The sequence below is a fragment of the Tympanuchus pallidicinctus genome, unplaced genomic scaffold, assembly GCF_026119805.1.
Source record: "Tympanuchus pallidicinctus isolate F22 unplaced genomic scaffold, pur_lepc_1.0 scaffold5, whole genome shotgun sequence".
In the NCBI taxonomy this organism is placed as follows: domain Eukaryota; kingdom Metazoa; phylum Chordata; class Aves; order Galliformes; family Phasianidae; genus Tympanuchus; species Tympanuchus pallidicinctus.
In genome coordinates this window covers 2,932,539-2,956,626 of record NW_026294769.1, presented here as the reverse complement: position 1 = coordinate 2,956,626, position 24,088 = coordinate 2,932,539, and the positions used below count along the sequence as shown (strand labels likewise).

General features: G+C 34.9%; 1 protein-coding gene across 3 annotated transcripts in view; it reads right to left on the bottom strand.

Moving 5' to 3' along the window:
• CDH12 (cadherin 12) overlaps positions 1-24,088 on the bottom strand; it is a 329,076-nt gene that overhangs the window by 118,528 nt on the left and 186,460 nt on the right. For all 3 annotated transcript variants that reach the window (XM_052704301.1, XM_052704303.1, XM_052704302.1), the window contains exon 3: positions 22,061-22,476. In XM_052704301.1, the coding sequence (XP_052560261.1) occupies positions 22,061-22,291 (231 nt within the window). In that variant the 5' untranslated portion in view covers positions 22,292-22,476. The remainder of the gene's footprint in view (positions 1-22,060; positions 22,477-24,088) is intronic.

Genomic DNA, 24,088 nt, shown 5'->3' with positions numbered 1-24,088 from the left:
GAATTAATCTTTACCCTCTGCACATGTTTGAATTCCAAGAACACGCAGTTATGTTCCAGCTGCAAGATTTTCTCAGAAACAGCTTTAAAAAAAGCTGAATTAATGTGAAATCATTTTTCCCCACAGAAGACTGTTGATTTTCTTCATGAAGAATCATGAATCTTTTCAGAAGAAGCATAGGAGAGGGTTATGTTATAAATGTGTCTTTCATATTGCAGAAACATTCAAAATGGTTTCAAGGTTAAATTTTATTCAGTCATGAAACTGTATCTTGCTGAACTTTCTACATCTCTGATTGAGGACTAGGTAAAATCCATATAAAGTCAAATAAACAGCAATGCTACCATTTAAAAAACAAAACAAAACTCGCTACTGATTGAAGGTGGTTTCTCGTCTTGCACTCTTTGTCTCTGAGACCAACAAGAAATCTGGCAAATAGAGCATTTGAAGTGATTAATGAACAGCAGAGTAGCAATTTATGAAATTTTGTGTCCTAAGTGCAAGTAGGCTGAACAAAGAAAGAAGGGAATAAAATGAACAAAGAGATTCTACACAGCGAGGAACAGAAACATGTATTTGAAGCGGTGATTCCGGAGCAAGAGGAATGAAACTGCTTCAAGAACACACTTCTTTTTGGCCTGCATGCATGCCATCTCCTCCATGGGGTCAGCACTTCAGTCTGACACCATTTTGTATGCAGAATGATGACTAAAATCGTGACTAAAAGTAGTGAAAGTAGGGGCATGTTGAAATAAGAAGGCAACTTGAAAATAAAAAAAGAAAAAAGAAGCAAAAATTCTAAGCTCCCTTAAATATTTTGCTGTCAGGGATACAAGTTTTATTTCCAACTTTACTGTATTGAAAATAATACCAAGAGGTCAAAGCAGCAATTCCTTATTCAATTATATGTACTCAGAACATTATTATAGATCTTCAGGAACAGTACCAGCCATTTCAATAGATTGTATATGAGGTAGTATTAATGATGAGGTAGTAATAAGTTAGATATCATAACAAATAAGTAAATTGTTACATTTCGGGGAAGTGACGCACTGCATAGTTGGCATTTTCATCTGGCTTGACTTTCTGAAAAATTGTTAGCCAGTTTTACAAATATAAGAATATTTCTCTGACAATAGAGACTTTTAATTAATTAATCTTTTGATGGGATAAAAGCAGGTTCTTATGGCACAGGTAAAGAATCAGGCAAGATTTGTTCTTCAGGCATGGATTATTTGAAACAAGCAGCATTTATACAGCTCTATGCAGAATTAATCAAATCACGAAAATCTGCATTCGAAGTTGTGGGTACATTCGTATTTCACATGTCATTAAGCTGCACTATGTAAGAATGTTGGAAAATTGGTATGTCTTTTTAATAAAAAAAATTTCATACCTATGTACCAAAAAGCTGTTTAAAAAAAACAAAAAACAAAAAACAAAAAAACACCTCTCCAGTCTAAATCATTTCTGCTCAAATCGAGCACTTCAATTATAAATCTCCATGTTTATTGTTTCTGCTGGATTGCCCCAGTGCAATTATATTAAAAAACGAGATGAGTTTACAAGTGGCTGTCTTCTAGCCAAAGCATTTACTTGCAAGACATACTCATGTTTTTAATGGATAAAGAAAAACGTTCATAAGAATGAGTGGAAAACACAGTCCAATAGATAGAAAGTATAAAAGGACTTTGCAACTTAAGACAGAAATGTTTGCATGGTCATGGTAAGATCTCAGTTCTCTGTAATTGTGCCCTACTTACATTTTACACTGGTGAGATGAAACAATAGCCATCTCTGCTGCTGCAACATGGAATGGAAAAGGAGGTGAAACACATGGAGAGACATTTACTCCAGAGGGATAGGACAGCAAGGTTATTGCTGCAGGGACTTTGAAGATGGAAGAAGGTAGAAGCACAGTAGAGGAGCTCTATGTGGGTGGGTTTATATTCCACCTCTTTCCTGACAGCGCTGCTCAGTGAAATAACAGAGGTGTTCATTTGTTCCTAATCCTTCTTCACATGGTCCTTCCAGATGTCCTGGGGAAGGTAATTTACAAGGGCAAAATCTCTCCAAGCTCCAGAGAAACCTAGCTGTGTTAATAAACGCTGAAACTGGGCCTCAAGGATGTCAATGGCAAAACTCCCATTGTCTGTATTATCATTCAATAATAATTAGGGCCTTGCAAGTACTGGTAGAATACTCTCCTGCAGAGTACTAGCAGAGTACACTCCTGCGGAGTGACAGTAAACATTTTCTTTCATTTCAGTGCACAGTCTTAGGTAAGTTTCCTTCTCACTTTTTATAGTTCTAACAAATCAAAGGCATGAATACAGAAACAACTGAAAGCTGTTTCTTGCACAGAAAAAATACAGGACCTCAAATAATATTCCAAGAATGGAGAGGTAAGCTAAATTTGATCAAAAAATGCTTTTTGTGATTTTATCTATAAGACTTTAATTAGACAAATTACTGTGAAATCCCACTGGTGGAGGAGTGCCTTGTTCTATAACACCAGTTTGATCTACTTATTAATGTTCACAAAACCAAAGTTCCTCTCGCTGGTAAATGTTGCAGCTACTGACCACTAAATTCACCTGAATTTGTGGCAGTTGCTGATTATAATCAAAAAAGTAATATTCAAAACAGGAAGCATTTTTAGTTTTTTTTCTTACAAAATATCTTTTTAGCATGACAAGTACCAGGGTGCACACACCCTATTTGAATACAAGAACAGACTTAGATTTTAAAGAATAATAAATTTATTTGCTGTTGAACTCCTAGGCATCAAACATAACCTTGGCAGGTTGCCTTTACATTTTCACAGATTCTCAATATAATTGTTAAATTTTTCACCTTATGGCCCTTGCTCAAATGCAGAAACCAAGACTGATAAACATGTTTGTGTATCTCTAAAAAGACAGTGTAAACACTCATGACTAATGATGAAGACCATGTCTACCTTTCCTATGAGAAAAATATATTTTCATTTAGTGAATAATACAAAATCTCTGCTTCACTTTGAGAAAACACAATCTAGTGATATATGATTAATTTTAACCATACTTGAAAGGCATACTTACAGAAACTACACATTCATTACTAAGATCAGAGAACAATTACATCTATTCAGAATTAAATCAGTTAATCCTAAGTTAATTAGCATCTGTTTGTTAACAAAACTCTTATGCTACCAATAATTGCTCCATAAGTTGAACTGAATTTAACAATAAAGGATAATGTAGTCTAATTTACGTAGGACAATAAGTCAATTACTGCTAGAATTCAATTCATTCAGGAATGTAATGTATAAGTGAAATGCCTTTGCTTAAACAAAATCAAAGAACAAATGGATAATCATATTCTTTGACTTATGAATTTGCAAAAACAATGAATTAGCCAGAAAACAAGAATTATTTCTGTTGCTCATTTTTTTGAGAGGGGAAAAAACTCCATGAGTAAAAATTACTGAATGAATGCAAAAGTGGTGTTTCTAATTCTAAATATTTTAATAATTAGTATTTTACTATTTTCAGTGTAAACTGAGTTGTTATAAAATTTCAATTCTTTCAGGGATATCCAAAGGTGATTTATCTTCCACAGACATGCACTGTACAGGTTCAATGCAGTGAAAACTGTCTTACAAGATAGTTCTCACTAAGTAAATATAACATCAAGCAGAAGGATGAGGTATATTTTCCTATCTTATTCAGGAGGCAAGATCTACTCTGGACAATGATCATGGCATGTGAATATACAAACACAACACCTGAATATATGAACACAGCACACATAATCTCTGCAAACACAGTGTGCAGGCCATCTGCAGAAAGATATGCAAGACTGTGCCTTGTAGTACTACACTTTTATTTATGTATAGGATATAAGATGCAAGTGCCAAAACCCTTATTCGCAGCAGGACACATGTCTATTTGAACCAGCCAACTGCTCCATAGAGCTTGTTCCATTAAAAGAACAATGAGGAGTTTGGCTCAATAAGTGCAAAAGAAGAAAAAGGATTTGTTTCCCCACTCTTTCTCTCACCTTCTGTACTCATACAGGGAAATATCCATCCTTGTTGAGCTGCTCAGAGATCTAATTTAAAATTACACCCTTTACTTTTTGAGAGGCTGGCTTAGGGATATGAAAAGAATAAGACATTCACTTACAGTGGACCTTTTAAAGCTTTCAGAATAGATGCATCCCTTGCTGCCATCCAGTTGGCCTTGTTTTGAGTGCTGCAAAATACGCTTTGAAAAATCATCCTGCACAGATGAAGTAAAATATTTAAGCAAAAATGAGCTTTTGATTTACTACACATGTATCTTAAAAGTGCATATTTTTCATTTTAATGATATATTTACAGGAAGCATGAATTGCTGTTGTGGGATGCCAAACACCTGCCACAGAATGAAATTGCTTGTAATAAAATCATGAATAAAATGCATCCCAACACATTTAAGCCCTATCAGGATGATATTCTTCTTCAAAAATTCAACTGGATATTACTGTTTTTATTAATATTATTTTTAAAAGGACAGAATCAGTGATGTACCCCTGCTAAAGATTTTGAAATTCATAATACATCAAGATCTTCTTTAAAATTATTAACTTAATGATCTATTCAATCTACTAGTGTGATTAACAAAACATTATAACACCAAGTGTTCATAATGTAAAAAACAACCTTAAGATTAGTTTGTTTTAACCAGTATCCATTTTGTAGTCAACTGTGCTGAGAGCTTCTGGTGAAAATATTTGGCTTCTATGACTCAAATACTGACAGCTCCATGGAGCAGTCATCTGGAATACGGTATTCCTTTGGATTTTCTTTTATAGTAAGAACTCTTACCTAATACAGTTTGGTCAAGAAGTGAATAGGTTCTTCAGCATGAATAAGAAAATGTACATACCCATACAAAACTGTAGCTATCCATCTCAGTTGCAGGATACCTCCCTTCATCACTGCAGCACAGTGCCCTGACACACACCTTTCCTCAGTTGTCTCAACAGAACTAGTGAGGGAAGGTATTGCCAGATGGCTTCCCAAAAGTGCAAATAAACCTTTGTACTCCCAAAATTACTAGCTGCATTCTGTGGATTGATCCTGCTGCTATAACTATCATTCTTCCATAGGAGAAAGCAATAAGCCATGCTATGCCAGGGCAACAGACACCAGCTTTTGCTCTACTTGCTCTATGAGAACTCCTACATTTCCTTGCTGAGCAATACTGCCTGCTATGAAAAAGATAGAAAATTACTTTCCTTATGGACAAGCAAAGAAATAATTTAGTCATGGCAACAGCAAATTAGCAGCACATATCAGCACTGCAGGGTGCATATAGGATTTGAGTAACAATACACTGCCTGTCCTGAAGGTATTACGGACTTTGACACAAGAAAGTTAATGATACTATGATACACTCCAGTTCTACAAAACCATATATATAGAACAGCCACAGATAATAACTCTACATCAACTTACAGTAGGCATTATCATTTCTACTCAGAGGAAAAGAAACAAAGAAATAAAAGAATATAAAGTAATTCAGCAGTACAATTTGTAAACAGTATTCACTCAAATTCAGGAACTTTAATGTCAGTACTTTATCTTTTAGCACAACAGCAGTTGTAGATGAGCATTTTGTTTTTCCACTCACACCATAGAAGCTCAAAGAAAGATCAGGGAAATGAACCCTGCATCATCTTACTTTGTAAGCTAGGAACACCTGAGAAATAATCAGTCCCACTAACTCAAGCTGATCCTGAAGAAGAGCAGTTGGTCTCAGCAGAAAACACCAAGAAAGCAAAGCTATCCTCCACCTATGTGAAACTGGGTCATCACAACAAAGATTTGAAGATAAAAATGCTAAAAGTCAAGACACAGGAAGCAGAGTGCAAATGAGAGAAAACTGGATCTTTTATCAATGCAAAAGTAAATAACCAAATGAAGTTCCCCCACCTGCTGGTTTTAAGCAAAGCGTATACCCACTTCTTTTCTACATGCTTGTTTCAGAGGCATTTTTTTCCTGATAAGACAGGAAGGACAAAAGTATATATATAATTAAACATATGTAAATCATACTCATTACTAATGAATGTTGCAAAACAACTAGCAAATGTTTCTAAGAGAAAGCGCAAATGAATTTTACATAGACAAGTATTTTAAAAATACTCATTTTATGAGAATCTTGGAAAAAGAACAGATGAAATTTTAGGCTGCGTTCTACATACAAGATTTTTCTATCACAGACTGTGAATAATGTATGCTTCCATTCTCATCTCTTCGATATACGTTTTGATTTTTTTTTTTTTAATTTATACAAAATTATAATGAATATTTTAGTTATCAGGCATACAGGATAAAGTACTGACCTTCATAAGAATAAATATAATGTTAAGAATGTAAGCTAATATTTAGAAACTGACTTTGTTTTTCTTCACTCCTTTAACCATTGTTCCAAACCAAATTTTTCTCTTGACAAATTCACTGAGTTACAATTTTCTCATTTTCTTTCCTCTGTAAAAATTCCTAACTAGACTATACACTACCTTTCAGTATTGCAGTGAAAAGTTTATTTAAACAGAGCATATTTTGTAAATCAAATGCATTAATGAATAATTTTTTGTTTCTGTAATCATTCTTATAACTTTGGATTGCTTATTTCATGCCTTGTCTTATCAATCACTTAGGAACACGTCAAAATTTAATAATGTAAATGTAAATCTGTCAGTGACTTCAAAAGAAATGTGATCTGTCTCATCACTTTTTGCTATTGTTCCTTGCTTGTTGTTTCCACCCCTCCCCCCACACACACTGCGATAAGTGATGGCTGAACATATTCTAACATGGAGAGTTACATACAAAAAAAAGGTGTATGAGAAAATTCAACTTTTATTCAGCCTTTGTTTTGTAATTGTAGTCCTTACGCAGGCCTCCTGTGAAAGTTTTGTGTATGTATACATATATATGAGCACATATATACACATAGCAATATACTAGACTCCATGAATATTGTTTGGGGTCTATTTTTTCAAAAAATGATTCAAGAGCACAGCAAGACATACGAGCGTACAAGTAATTGAAATTCCTGCTCAGATACTTTTCTCTTTTGGCTCTGCTCAAAAGTAACTCATTTCTTCTATTTCTTTAGCCCATCTGTTCTGATTTTGTACTAACTATATAAAGACTTATTTTCCACCACCTAAACTTTTCAAGGATTGGTGACAACAAGGAGTTGTATGTAGCAAGCATAATAATGTGGTGTATTAATGCCATAGAGATAAGACAAATATAAATCTTAACAGAAATATCTCTAAGAACTACTCTGAAACAAAGATCATTCTCTCATACTTCACAATTCTATTCTGCATTATTTCTTGTCTTCAGATATCTGATGGTGTTAATCACTTCTGCTTAGTAGATTTCTTAAATGACTAGAAAATTTAACTAAAATTTAGGGAAGATAACAGCACTCACCTAGACTGGGATAGCTTCTCCATATCTTGTTTTGTATAGCTTGGGGTTGTGAGTTAAATCTATGTTAGCAAGTCAATTGAATATGTAAGAGTAGATCTTAGAATGTACCAGCTGATGCCGAGGAACCAATGCCTACGCTAAAAGCACCTCATGGATTTTTACTTCAGAAAAGATCTTGTCTGGTTGGATGGACTAAGTGACAATTTGTGTAGCACACTCTCAGTTTATTTATATGCAAAAGTAATCAAGCTTGCACCAAGACCTCTGTTAACATGAACAAAAGTGCAGCAAGTCTGAATGATCAAGAGATTTGATTCAAAAGTCCACTTTAGATCAGAGCAAAAATGCTCATAGAGGTTCACCAGCTGTCAGCTAATGCACAAATGCCAGGATTCTGAAACATAATCAGGGCTTTAATAGGTAAGAAAGACAACATCCGTCTTTCTTTAAAAGAAAAATCTTTTTGAGTCTCTCAAATAAGAAAGTCCTATTTATTTTAAGACCCAGCTCAAAACAGAAGTGGGCATTACATTATGCCTGTATTGTAAACTTAGAGAAATCTCATTAAGTAGGGATACATGACTCTCAGCAGACGGAGATAAAAGTCAGCATCAGATGAAGTAAAGGGGAATCCAAAGTGAAAAAATGGTCTATTTTTAGTTCCTTAAATCTGAAAACCATTTTTCTGAAAAGCATCTTCAGAATGCTAACAGCAGTCAAAATGTGTGGGATATTTGTTCCATTTAGGTAAATGCCATTACTGGCTTTCTTTGTAGAAATTGTTTTAGGCCTTTTCTCAGCCTTATCCTTAGCTTATAATGCTCATGAATATTAAGACTATAAATTATTTGCAGTTTTTTAAGTACATGATTATAATATAATGTCAATGGCTTTGCAAATCCTTATGTAGTTTTGCATGTGTTTGTCTTTTTAACTTACTTGCTTTTTCCTGAAGATTTGAGCCATGTTTCTGGACTGTATCACCAGAGATAAAATACTGAAGCAAGCAATTTATTCTGCATGTTTATCTAGTTCACAGCATGCCATTTATCCATATGTAAAAGCCACAGCAATAGAACCCAAAAAGTATACAGAATGAAGAAATCTCTGGTTCCTGCCTTGTGGATATTTGAAAGAAAGGCAGCAGGTTATTTTTTCCCCTTTAGTTTAAACAAAATTGATCTGTGAAATACATCAGATACGTTCAAATTCAGTACACATTTCTTACTATCTTATTTAGCCTACAGGAGAAATAATGTGAATAGACTGATTACTTATACCATTATTTTTTACAGGTTTTCAACTACTGATACTTGGGAAATAATTAAGAAAATGAGCAGCATGTCAGAATTATTTAATACACTGAGGAAATCATTAGTTCAGCTACAGTCTCTGGAGCTGAGCTCCCCAAAGAAACAAGTTCAATTCTATTCCAAGACCACAAGAAAAGAAAGTAGAAAGACAAAGCATTACAAGTCTAACAGCAGAATACTTTGCTTTGCCTGTTTTCTCTGTTATTCTAATAATTTTGTTATCTAGTCTGATGATCTATGAACGCAGTAGGCTAACAAGGAATTGACAGCATCGCCCTTTTCTCCCCTTCCCTTTTCCCTTGAGCTTACTTTACCTTGCAGCTGCAAATTTGACATTATTAACGTCAAGACCAGGAATGGACTTAGAAGCTAAGTATTTAATCTAAAGAGCATTGCGGTGGCTGGATGTAGAGAAATTTAATCAGTAATCCCTTATTTCATTTCCAGGTAGGCAGATCTGCCCAGCTGTCTCAGTTGCTGCGTTTTTCAGCAAAGACAGAACTCTACACTTATCTATTCAGACATTATCAAACTGTATACTGTTTTATTATACTATTATTTTATACTATTTTTTTTTAAATAAAAATAAAAATCAGAATGACTTTATTTTTACTGTTTCTAATGTTTCAGTATAATTTTGATATTTACTCTGATAATTCAGTCTTTCCTTTGGTCCAATCTTCCATTTACTGAAGAGAGCTAATAGTTTGCTGCCTCACAAAGCTGTGATAAGAATAATCACTGCAATGTTCAGATGCCTCAGCAATAAGGCCCATAAAAGCACATTTTTGAATCACAGTATTAATAGAGATTAAAATAAGAGTAGATGACAAAATAATTTGTTTTGTATAGCACAAATTAAGGTTTCTTTAAAATAGGTCCTCCAAAATAAAAGAACATTAGACAATAGTTTATTTTTCTAGTTGATGCGATGCTATATTTAAATTTAGTATATCCAATAATAATTCTATTCTACACCTGTAATCAGACTCATGTAAGAGCACTACACTCAGCTTGCTGAAGTAGGCATCATGCAGTAAGGACAATTCAGTCCCAGGTCTCCATAACTGTCAGATGTAGCAAATGAACATATCTAAATTAAAAAGAAACATTACCCAGTACAACAACTATGTAATTACCTCTTAACTTTCTGATGATACAAATTTACTCTATCAGCATAGAACTTAATAAAAATAAATAGTGCATTATTTAAACAACACAGTAGCACATACCTTTACTGAAAAGAAGCTCTCTGCAGAACACGCCTGCATTTCAAGGTTTCAGCATCTTTATCACAGTTCTTAAAGTGCACAAATGCTGTCTGTCAGAATTCATTGGGCCCATGTATGAATTTCCTGATTCTGCAAACACTCATTGATTTTCTTCTTGCACTTTACTACTAGTATCAATTAGGGTTAAACGAGCAGCAGTTACCAGCTGTTGGTCTGATACAGCTGGATTCGACAAGCAGGAGCTATTGACTGGATTGTATTATAGTGCTGAAGAAGGCCTTTAACATACCAGAAAATAAACATTGCACTAATAATTACAGTGAGATTTTTTAATCTCGTCTTGCGCTTTGCCAACACAAAGCAATTAGACTACTTTGGATCACTTTTTTTTTTTTTTTTTTTTTTTTAATTGTAATCCTTAATTCACATAAACTATAATAGTTAAATATCTATAACTGTTTTTCTGTTTTTCTGGACATAAAATGTCAACTTGACTATCCAAATGTGTATTCTGACGCCCTGAAGAAAATGATTTTACTTTCTGTGGTATGAAGACTCAAGTAAATATAGGAAAATCAAAAGGCTGTTGTGCATGTTTCTGACAAGCCTAAATCTTATTTAACCAGTACATGTAGCATCTGCTCTGCCTATGTGGTTATTCATTTGGTATATAAAGACTGTACACTTTGAAGGTTTTTGAATTTGCAAGATAAACAAAGTCTTCATCCCCATAAATAAAACAGAAGGTATAACAAAAGCTCCCTTTCATTTACTTTTGGCTTTTCAGCTTATCAGGCAGTCAGACTTGTGTTGTGATTTTAGCTCTTATCTACTTTACCAGGTCATTTCAGTTTCATGAAACAGATTGCAAAGTATTTTAAATGACCTACTGCATTTTCTAAAAATAGTATAAGATTTGTGTAAAAAGATAAACCCATAGCAGCAAGAAGATATATGGCAACATTTGTGCTTAATATCTATCTGTCTTTTGCAGCTATTTGAATTTAGGCTTGAGTGCAGGTACCTCTACGACTAAGTTTTGCCACATTTGTGCTGCATGTGGATTGCTTGGGAGGTTTCATTACACCTGATTGGGTCCCCTTCCAGGTCTAAGCTGGCCACAGTTTAAGGTGGTCCTCTATCACCTAAAGGCAGAGATAGAATTGCATAGGCAGCGTGGAAAACCGAGTGTGCTGATGCAGCATGAGCTCAGCCCAAGAGCTAACCTGATAATAAATAAGGCTTCAGCTACACATAGCTTTAGTGTTCAGCATTTAGGCCAAGTTGAAAAGTAATGGGTCCTCTCAGGGGCTTGTAGGGTGCTCTGAGGAGGTTCTACAAGCTTTTCAAGCAAGATTCACCACCAACATAGAGTAGAAAACTACAGAAATAGTTAGTGTGAAATGGTAGGTGCAAGGAGTTCTGCTACTTACGCATATTCATGCATAGCTGTATTAATGACATTTATTTTCTTCAGCTGCTGGTAAGAATTCTTAACACCCTATTTGCTTTTTGGCAGTCACTGCACATTGAGTAAATGTGCACTCATGCACAGCATGAATACTTTCAACAGCATAACAAAGCTCTTGCTAGACAGACATTTTTCTCAATACCACAGTAGCTGCTGACCTACACTACCATTTTAAAATTTCTGATCTAATATTATGAATAGATCCTCATTTAATAAACTGCTAGCTAGCACGTTACCATGTGAGGTATTGCAGATGTTTGTGTATTTTTACACACGGGAAGTAGTTTTTATTTTTCATTAAGCAAAATAATATGTAAGTAAAATTATTTTTCTATTAAAAACTGAATTATTCCTTGATCATATCCCCGCATGTAAGTGTTCAAGGGACTTTCAGCAAAGTTGAAGGAATCACACTTGTAGACAAGCCCAACATAATGACTTGAGATCTCTCTGCTATTATCCCAGTATTTTCTGTAGTAAAGCTTGAATTCAAGGAGCCAGAACCATGTCTCTGGCAAGGGAAAAAGGTGCAGGCTTGGATAAAACAATAAGGTTAGAGCAAGCATAGCTCACTATCATACTTTCAAGCTTCCATTTATTTGTGGAGACATTGGTGGTGGCTCTATATTTACTAGCTTTCAGAAGATTATTTTTTTGTGAACATCTTCACTCCCTGCATGCAGACATAATCAGTTTTTGTATCTACAACACCCTTTGATGAGCAGACTTCAATTTTGGATTTACATGGTCTATGAAGAAGCACTGCCTATTCATTGCTGTGAAAGTGTCTCCTGTTGGCTGCATGTTATGTCCCCCATCTTACATTAGTGAAGAAAGGATTGAATTAGGTATGGTATACCTAATTGCATTTTTTCCTCTTTGCCTCTTTTCCAGGCCAAGAAGTCCCACCTTCGTAGTTTCTCACTGAAGAGTCAGTCCAAAGGCATTCATTCCCTTTGTATCCTTGTCTACTTTTCCCAGCTCTTTGGGATACACATCCTCTTTAAAGTTAGAAACAAATAATTCACCCAGTGCTGAAGATACAGGTTCACCAGAGATTTAGATGCAAGACAGTATTAACAACATTTATTCTTTTCTGCTGCTGCTGAAAATTGTTAACATCCTATTTGCATTTTGGCAGTCACTGCACACTGAGCAAACATGCAAACAAGTATTATAAAACAAGATTTCATTTGAGAGAGATCATTATTGCCTTGGAGCACAGCATTTTATTAATTAAGTTGGAATTACTCCCCTCTCCAGTATGCTTGACTTGTTATAAAATTTCATCTATTACGTTAATCCTCACTTTCATGAGGTCTTTTTCCCATTCTTACCATTCAGCCTCTGTATTTACTGCCACAAACAGCTTAGCATCAGCAACAAACACTGTCATGTCATCTGGATACTCAAACCTTTTTTCACATAATTTGTAAATATGCTAAATGACATAGATTCCAATGTAGTTCCTTACTGGTACAGAATATAGCACAGTATGTTTGTATGAATAACAGGTATATATTTTTTTCAGTGATCAGTTAAGTATTTTCATGATGCTATGGCTTTCGTTTATCACTGAAAATCTTTTTTTTTTTTCCAGTAAGCACTAACCAAGTCATAATGGCAGTAGTTCAACTTTATCAGTAATAAGTCTAGCTTACATGTTGAAGGACTGAGCTAAAAAAACCGCAGTGTACACAAGGGAATTATCTCTGTAATTAAAGCTGGTGCTAGAAGACTTGAGTATTATTCCAAGCTCTCCTTTGTTCTCTATGCACACTTTTTTCTTTTGTTGAAATGTAAGAACAAGTACTGCACATAGCTGTTTAAATAGATAATACAGTACTTCCAAAAAGCATTCATATGCTGTTTAGGTCAACAACAATATGGCTCAATCCATAAAATTTTGGCTACCATCAGTGAAGCCAATAATTTCAGAAGACAACAAAGCACAGGAACACAAGAAGAACATAGAAGAAGAAAAACATTATGCTTTATCTAGCTGGTAGAAAATATTAGCATGGCAAGAGACTACCCTGCATAACACAGTGTTACGTAGTGAGCATGCCTTGTAGTCCTGTGTCCCTGCCACTGGGCCACGAGTTCCACCAGTCCTAAAAGGACGAGGATCTTGACTGCCATAATTACTGTTTCTTTCTATCTACAGCTTTATTAACTACAACTTCTAATTTTGTAGAGTTATTCTTTTTTACCATCTTACTTCATGAATGCTCCTTTACATCTTATTCCATCTGTTCTACTCAAAGTCACTTTTGTCCCCTTTTTAAAATTTGTAGTACAGCAAGAATCAGCAGGGTTTTCATTTTTTTTCCTTCCATGCACTTCTGAAATGAAACCTTCTCTGGAAGAAAAAGAAGTTTAATCTGATATCTGATAGTTAAAACTATATTATGTCTACTTTCAGTCTGTTCCAATGCTGGATAGATATTTTCTTTACTTGTTATTATGTCTTTCTGCTTTTCCTTTCCCTTTTTCACCTTCTTTGAGATAACAGCCCCTGGGCTGGGTAGGGGAGGGAAAGAACATCCAGCAGTTCGTCATTTCTGTGCCTTCCACCTTCTTGCCTGTGTAACACTGTAATTTATCTGTCACTGCCATGTGACAGCCATAGTATGGATGCTTCCAGCATCACACAGCAAACCACAAGAAGGCTTTTATGCCTGTTTAAAAATGATCCTGAAAAAAATAAGAGAAGGGCAATTTTCAATCAGATATTTTTTGTGACTGAGTTCAGCTTCTACCACTAGAAAAAGCCTAATCTCGATTTTGGAAATAACTGTACAATATTATTGCATTATTTTGTGCTTTACAATATACATTTAGATTAAGTCTGTTCATCAACAAAGAGAGATAGAGAACTATGCAACAGCATTCTTATAAAAAATATTTTCCACTATCAAGACAATTTGAACAATATCCATTTATTTTCACTTATTAATTTTTTTCACCTTGCTACTTTCCACTCTTCTTCTTTGTTAAGAGGTTTTTTTGGGGGGTTTTATTTTTTTTGACTTTTCATTCATGTTGTTTTTTTGCAGTTTATTCCAAGTTGTAAAAAATTAATCTAATCTATTTACATCTAATACAATGTGTAACAAAGACAAGGATCAGTTACAGAAGTTTCTCCTTTCATTACATTTCCACCAGCATATATGGAAAAAAATTAAGCAAGCTTTTGAGTACAAATGGCTTTCTTCAAATCAAAGCAGAAGCTACAGATTTCATAGATACCTAAAATTCTTCCTCAGAATTTAATTGGATCTGTAACAGACCCACTGTAAAGAACAAAGAAATGGTAGGTTTTTTTTCAGCTGAGTGGATGTCAGGCACAAGAAGGATTAGAGGATGGTTATCTCTAGAGGGAGAAGAGAGACAGATCATTTACAGTCTCTGCAACATGGAGGTGGGTGAGGGAGAAGTGGAACTGCACTTGCCATAAAACCTGTTCCCAGTCCAATGCTTTGTTTCAGATGGAGATACAAATTGTGATTTGATGTATGTACTTCAGAAGAATAGGAGTATTGCAGCTCAGGATTTTCATGCTTTTGGGGCCCTGACTCACAAACTGTTCTAGATGTGACTGCAGCAACTTATAAGACTCTCAGTCCCAACTGTCTTAATTTTGCTTTATATCCTACAGATAAAAATATTAATTGCCGTGGCTGAAAAAAGCTTGCTCATTTGCTTCCTCTACAGCTTGGTGCTAGACAAAACAAGTTGGTGCTAGATCTCTTGAGAAATTCTTTGTCCTTTTTTGAAAAGAATGTCTAATCAATATTTAATTACAATTTGCTGGGGAAATGTTTTTGCTTCAGCCCTATATTATTAAAAAATGATTTTAGATTTGAAATTTGATAATTTTATTCTATACTCATATGTTATTTTTTAATTTCTGTGATTTTTTATGCTACGATTTCATAAAACATATGTTGCAGTGATCGTAAAATTTATTCAATTTCTGAACCTCCTAATTATTTTGGTTTACACACTGTTCTCCAGATGTAGGAGTGACTACAGGCATTTAATACTTTTCCAAGTTTTGCTGTCTGGCTAATTTTATTTCATTTCTCAATAGGCATTTTGGTGCTCTTCCAGAAAGGAGATCTTGCAAACTCAGCTATTTATTCCTTAAGTTCAATTGTCATTGATGTTTTAATGTTTTATTAGTTATGAACTCACTTCTGAGTTAACAATATGCCAGGTGATTCAGCAACCCTCAGCTAAACTCAGGATTTAGGTTTAAGAAATTCAAAATCTTCAAATTCACTTTGATTAAAAGAACAGACTATTTTCATTTGTCCATGTCCCTAGGACCTCCAAAACTCTTTATTATTCTTTGTCTGTCTTTCAATTACCTTTTGATTCCAACGAGTTTTTCATCCAGTAGACAGCACATATACAAGAATACTCAAAAGATAACCACAATAGATGTAACACTTTCCTTAGCAGTTTAATTCTTGCTGCCTCAATTACATTTCTCAATTTGTGTTGACAATATAAACTTTAGACACATGCTAAAACCATCAGCACCATCCACTCAGCTGTGTTCAGAAGTCTTTTGGGAGATGAAAGGTTCATACTAATAGAACTTCCTCCATGGCGTTCATTCTCCTTTTGTGATCACTATGTTCAAGTTTGCTGGGTTTTGGAGTTCTAATGTTTTCTATCCACGACATCTTTAGCACTTCCCACCCAACCATCACAACCTTCTAGAACTCCTGAAATGTGGGTTGCAACTCAGTTTCTTTGTATTTTGATCTCTCTTCACCTTTAACTCACTCATTTTCACATGCAACCACTGAAAATACATTCTTAATCTGTTACTCTCATTCATAATTTTCATGAATGCAAGAACAACAGGCAGAAGGTGTTATTGTCAGTGTTTTGATTTTAATCTTCGCACTATAGGCTACCTAAGTAAATTAATGAGTAAAGTCACAAGAGCAGTAAGAAACATTCTACGGAATGCAGGTTGCTCATCTCGTGACAGTAAAGCTAAGGCTTTGTGCACCTTTTAAGAAGATGAGCTTGCAAAAGTGAACATTAAATGCAAGTCTGACTTGCTCATGGGAGCTTTGCATTTCTACCTCCATCTCAGAGTTTCATGTGCAGCTGTCAAAACATCTTTGTGTCTCACATACTTTATACAATATATAAGAAGCAAAGCTTTCAAAGTCATACATTTTTTCAGACAGCAATAAGTAATGGAGACAGAAGTCTCAGCTCAACAGTGATAAGCAAAGTTAAGAGCTCTGGTTCCAGTTCTGATTCCTCTCAAACCTTTTTGATATTTCATTTCTCTCCATCTCTTTTCTGTAATAAACTGTGATAATGCTTTTACTTGAAAATGTAAGAGATATAAACTCAGTGAGTTCATTTAGTAAGCCAGGCTAAAAGTGATCATGTGTGACTCCCTGATCACAGTTAAAATTATCATCTAAGACCCACAAAGGTCCAACAAGAATTTTCCTGTTATGTCTACAGACAGAGTAGGGTATATGAGTTTCTGCAGGTTAAAGACATTGTATAATTACTATTCCAAAGATCTTTCAAATGAAAATCACCCAGAAACTATTAACTGGGGGAAATTAACACAGTACTTACTAACTCAGTTACAGATCTCTCTCCAGTTACTTTTTACTGTTACTTCTGGGCATAGAATATGATAAACTAGGAAAAATCCTTTTGACAGCTTTAAATGAAATATAAAGACTGTCTTAGTGGAAATCTAGTAGATACATATATGTATATGTATCTATATAAAGCAAATAAGGTACAGTTAGCAAAGATAACTGAGGCTTTTATTTATTTATTTATTTTCCTACAAAGGGCAGAGGCACACATTTTCAGTGCGGTGCACACATTTCTTTCCTTAATTCTATTTCTTTTTTCCTTTCAGATTAACACAATGCTTATGAAGAACACACAAACACACACACACACAAAAAAAGCCATATTAGTATAGATTTCTTTGAAAAATTCAAATTCAAAATTTTCTTCACAGAGTGCCCTGTCACCCAGACACTCACTAATGTAATGGAAAAGAGCAGTAACATCTGAGTTCAGAAAGAGGTGCTGAGTTAAGTCTGATGGAAGATGGTCTACATTAATTTTAATATAATAAAAACTACCCACTATAAAATGCATAAATGAGTTCTTTGTTCATACTTCAGATGTAGAGGATAAATTATTATGCATCAGAAAAGCGCTCTCCTCTGGTCACAAATGTAAAGCTCTCTTTCCATCCAGTCATCACAGCTTCTGCCTTAATATATGAGGAAAACTCTGAAGAAAATGAAGAATTCTCAGTATCGAGTTAATATTTTTTATCTACGCAGTGTCACATCCTTTTGTGCCCTCTGTATAGCACCAGAGTAGTTGTGACTATAACATATTTAGGTGGTGGGGATCACAGCAGTAAAAAATGTGAAGCACTTTGCAAGCCAGTATAATGTAACGGAGATTTAAAAGAAAAAAATTATGCAAAACATAAGTATTTCATTAGCAAGATTATGAATTGTCATCCTGAGAATATTTTGTTGCTGCACAATGAAAAAAAAAAAAAAAAAAAAAAAGAAGGAGCCACCAGAAAAAAAAGTGTAATGCATTAACACACAGATAATGACATACAAGAATACATAAATACAAAGACATATGTAAATGGAATAATGCTACATGTTTAACTCCTTTAAATATGAAGCATTTTACATGTTTAGGAACTAAAAATTGATGCTTTGCCAGTATTACTTGGTTAATGAAGAACCTACACTTCTCTCATCCACTTTGTTCTCTTGAGCCTTCATTTTATTATGCTGCCCCTGCATATCACTGTTGAAACAGAGCAATGAAGAAGAGGTTCAGCAATGAAGAATAGTTTCGGTTTGTAATGTTTCAGCAAAGCTAAACCTCTGTAAGTAACCCTTTTATAAGGTCAATTCCAACTGCTATCTTGTTAGTCATTTTCAACTGTGCTAAGACAAGGCTGTACTTGAAAATCAGATCTTCTGATGATTTCTACCACCTTTCAGTGAGGACTAAGCTATGGCACAAGAAAATAATCATGAATATTTTTTCAATTTTATTAAACATGTGCTATTTTGCATGGCCTTCTGGAGCTTCACAGTACTAAGAAGTCAAATCACAGCAAAATATGTAAACAAGGTTACATGTCACAGTAAGTGTTATAGCATTCCTCCAACTTGCACAAGTCACATACCAACACTGCATTCCAATTTCCCTTTTTAAGGTATGCTAGATGGATCTCCAGCAAGGGTGTTTCCCTTTTGTTTGGCAACTTGTTGGATGTTCATGGCACTCTGTACTACCAAAGCAGAGGATTTCCAGACCCTTGCTTTGACATTCAGGTTAAATAGCAAAGTATATTAATTTTTATTTATTTATTTGTTAATGTCAGCTTATCATGTGTCAACATGAAGCACTATCTCAGGATCTCTAACTGAGCTAGACTGCATCAGTTTCTAAACTATATTTTGATTTGTAACCTGACACTTCCTGAAATAGCCTTCTAAAAACAGACATAAAATGAATTGAGTGCGTTGGCCGATAACAGATGACATTAATGCTGTAAATCTGTGTGCTCTTCCAGGTGGCTTCCAAAATTAACTAGTCACCCCTAACTGTTTAGTGAAATTGTCACTGATTTAATAGACACATTAAACTCCTATTTATAAATTACTGTGACATTACTAGTGCAGCGGTTCCAGAATAAGCAATATGAGCTCCTATGCAGCTGTAACTCTATTGTGCCCAGCTATCATGGCTGGAAGATGAAGATAAAAATAATTCCTGAAATTATCCTGAACTCTAATACTTTCAATATCTCTTTAAAATACAACACAGTAATATTAAAAAAAGAGAATTACCTTGAAAATGTATGGTTGTGGAGTAACGTTAAATTATAATAAACATCAAACAGTTATTTCTGCTCCTAAGAACTCAATACCATTTCATATCTTAATTTTTTCTATGATTTAAAAAAAAATAATACATATGATATAAAGATACTGATTAACCACTGTTGAGTGTATTTTGACACACTGAGAACTGTATGAATTTATATTATGCATGTCTTTTACAATCTGGCCTTGAAAGAACAATTTTTTCCACAGAAGTTCTCTCATTCAGTTCTTTGCTCCTTTGAGAAATTCCTGGAAAAAAAAAGGGGGGGAGGGGGATGGCAAGAGGGGAGGAGTGGAAGGGAAGACTAGAGGGGACTAGAAGAGAATGGTAACATTTCCATTACCTTCTTTTCCGTCTGTTTGTTTCATAAGAAATCAAATAAAGAAGACATCAAATAAGTGGCAAATTCCTTTTCAAGTAGACTGAAGCAAATATTTAATATACATAAAATATGCTAGATTAAACATCAAATGGATGCTTGACAGATAATAAACATTGTTTCAAAAGATGATAATCTGGAATATTTTGAATAAAAGTAAATTTTTCTGACTAGCTTATTGATGGACTAATGCAGCACACTTTTTGTTGTTGTTTCACCACTAAGGTCCTCCTATATTTTATTTTCTTTTGTATTTAATAGTGGAACATCTCCTTCTGGCATATGATAACCTTTCAAGAAACATAGCTATCATTTGTGCTACTTGCAATTTGACTTAACATTGTGTTTGAAAAACGTACTTTCAGCAAGTTGAAACAGTTTTTAAAAAGTCTTGTGAGCTATAAACATACCAAGTAAATCTGTGATGTGATAAGCATTATTTTTAATGGAAATATCCCATTAATTTTAAAGCTGCTTACAAGCTTAAATTCAAATGTATTGATAATAGTCAATTTTATGCAAGAGTAATACTATTTTGGCTGCTCAGGGCTGACCCTAAATGACTACCCAGGCTATCTTACATAAAAGGATAAAAACTAATGAATTACAGTGATGCAGTGTTAGCATCTCTGTCTTCAGTGGTAAAAAGCACAGCAATCACGTTGCCCATGCTACTGCGTCAAGTGTGATTAGAGTCCTCGTTTGCTTCTTTAGTCGGTGGCCAGAAGGAAAAAATAGGTGTTAGAGACAGGACAATTGGTAGTAACTGGACGTTACAAAGATGCAATTTTTCATGATGGGATCAGACTGTTTTCAGCTTGTAAATGAAACTCATCATATGTTTGCAATATAAACATATAGTCTTACTGCAAATATTTCTGGCTAATATATTCTAGTGCTTAACACTAGTGCCTGCATCTGTAATATTCAAGAATACTTTTGTCTGGTTTTTCCAAGCACCTAAGGAGCCAAATGTAGCCTTACACTGCTCTATTTATACACTCATTATTTGTAATAGCTTTCTGGAAGGGAAGAAGGGAAAATTAACTTTTTGTGAATTTCATTTATATTTAAAAACAAACAAACAAACAAACCATCATAATTCATAGCATCTACATAAGAAAGAAAGAAAGAAAGAAAGAAAGAAAGAAAGAAAGAAAGAAAGAAAGAAAGAAAGAAAGAAAGAAAGAAAGAAAGAAAGAAAGAAAGAAAGAAAGAAAGAAAGAAAGAAAGAAAGAAAGAAAGAAAGAAAGAAAGAAAGAAAAGAAAAGAAAAGAAAAGAAAAGAAAAGAAAGAAAGAAAAGAAAAGAAAAGAAAGAAAAGAAAAGAAAAAGAAAGACAAAGAAAGAAAAAGAAAGACAAAGAAATAAAGGATGCAGTATTAAAGTTAAAACTGAAAGGTGAAACCCCATGTTTTCAGAATCTGAACCTTGCTGTCTAGGGAAGTGGCATTTAGAGACCCACGAAATTAATCCTTGCCCTCTTATTTTCATTGAATGATAGCCTTTACATAAACTGAAATTTATGCATAGCGTGCAGTTACATACCATGCTCCTATTCTTTTCAGGTCTAATTTGAATCCATTTTTTCCGAAAGTTCTATTATCCAAATTCACCCTGACACTCCTCAAACAACCAGCTACTGAGGTCCTATTATGGAAACAATAGTCACGTAATGAGAGAGAACTGCACAAATTCTCTGCATGCTTGTGTGCTTACACACAGACTATAAAAGCTATAATGCAAGACTTTGAATTATGAAGCTATAAATCACATTAGAAATAATTTGTGAGCAATCAGAAAGAAAAGCAAGGGATACTGAAAACCAATTTAGAGTAATAATACCAACCACAGAAATGACTGTACATCCTGGGCTGGAGACTTCTAGGTTTAAACCTTTTCCCTGATGTCAGTCTGACATTCACTGTTAAAAATCATGTAAAGTAAAGAAGTTTTTTGAAACACAAACTTATCTCAAACCCCCAAATTTTAGTTTTATCCTAAAATCAAGGACAAGGAAATAAGACAAACACAAAAAGGAAGAAAGTAAATGTTTTAAACCTGTGCACTAAAAATAGCAATCATGACTAATGCAGCTGTATGACAGATTGAATGTTGAAGGTGATGAACAGAGGGAGCTACTGTCAGCTGAAAATCTGCCCCATCAGAAACAGGTACATATTTACAGCACATTGCACTCTTTGTCTGCATCATTTCAACTTTTAAAGAAAGAGTAAAATATTACCTTTCCCACATATTGAGGTTCGGAGCCCATGTACTCCTCCAGCACAAAAAATTGATTCCACACCCAGCCTCGTTTGACTCGCTGGGCAGATGACCTCCTCCCTGGCACTGGGACAACATTTTCTCTTGGCTCTGCTTCTAAAGTCTGTTGTGGCTGTGGATGCAGTGGCGTTAGGAGACCTCCATCAAACAGGACCCAGAGAAGCAGGGATAAGCAGTTCCTTGTAAGCATTGGCAACGGCTTCCCTACAGCAAGTAATAAAAACTCCAGCACTTAATGCAGAGCAGAGTAATCCAGGTTTGAGGTGTCTGTGGCCTCCACCACTTAGCTTCTGATTTTATTGCGGAAATGCTAATGCAGGCATTAATCCTTCTGATGACAAGGTTTTTGCCGCATTAAATTCCATCTAAAGGGACCTATAAAAGAGATTTACATGGCAACATCAAATTACATAAAATTACATTGAAGTGTTCATCAAAATTCTCACACCTAGTTAGTTTCTAGAGAGAAAGATTAGGAATCACAGTTTTAAAAGCAATTATCGTTTTGACTGTAGTAGCACCGAGCTGCTCTGGAATATGGTGCACTTAGCACAGGAATAGATCATTCTTGCCCTGCTTGCCATTATGTTTGTGTCTAGCTGAGGACAGGCCCGTACCCTCTACTTTATGACTCTGTTATCTCACAAAACTTTCACCCACCAGTGATGCATTTACTCTGGATACAGACATAAAACACTGGGCAAGAGAGAACCCACTCTTCCTCTCTCAAGAGCAGGAGTGCTTTGCTTTTTTGTCTTTGCCAGAATGGCATCTTGGACATATCATCCTTCTGTGACTATGGATGGATATGGACAAAGCTTATATTAAACTATTGACCCTGGAAGGTAGATTTGTATGAACTCTGTGAAAACTGAAAAAGTGAGAAACACTGTCCATGCAGCTAAACACCACAGAGCTGTCAACACACAATATGCTGTCTGTGACAGACGTTCTCTTCTCATAAACCTTGTATAAAAATGGTAGCTATGCTGTTCTTCAGCAATACTGCAAAATGCATTAAAAAAACCACGGTCTTGATCTATGGGAGCAAATGATAGAACTGCAGTCAATGCAGAAAATGAAACAACACAGAAGCCAGTAAGATAAGACATTGACATTCATTTATACTGACAAATGCCAGGTACACAGATTAAAAATAAATCAGCACTAACGAACTACAGGGCTTAGAGAGAACCATCACATCAAGGTGACAATTAAAACTGTGGTGATTCTTGTAGCAGCCAAACGCCATCAGCACAGAAGGGGAAAAAAGAAAAGAAAAGAAAAAAAAAAAGCCCTGGAATGACTTGAAGGAATTGTTTTTGCTCTCATATTGCTCTGCTTATATCACCATAGGCCACTTTAACAGAAAGACAGATAATAAAAAATACTGTGCTTTCTAGCCACAGTATAATTAACAGGGGTGCTTTCTTTTAGTATTTATGAAATGTTCAGATTCATTGTCTGAAGTTAATAAAATGACAGTACTAAAGGATGTAAATATTTAAATATTATGGATTGTAGAATATATAAAATGAACCTCTAGCTGTCATTTGCAACTTTGCACCAAATTCAGCAGCAATAAAAAATTGTGAAAATGAGTACTCATGCCATCTAAAATTGCTGTGGCACAGTCCACTATAAATAAAGTGCAAAGACTTATGAATCCACAGAGTTCATGCTGAAACAAACGGAGCTATTCTAGAATTTAGAATTAGCCAATAAGCCGTAGCACACCCGCATTTACAGTAAAATGAACATCAGTAAGTATTAAGGCAATGCAAATTCTTTTGTGTTTACTCTTTCCACCCTTTCAAGCTATCGATGTTTCCATTGATAGAGCATGGCTTTCATGAAGCTAACCATGTCTATGCTGGCCCTGGTTAAGGTGTTAAATCAGAACTTTTGTATTTTCCTAACGTTCAGGATATCTGACAAATACTTTCCATGCCATGGTTTTTTTCACTGAGGGTGAATGACTGGAAAG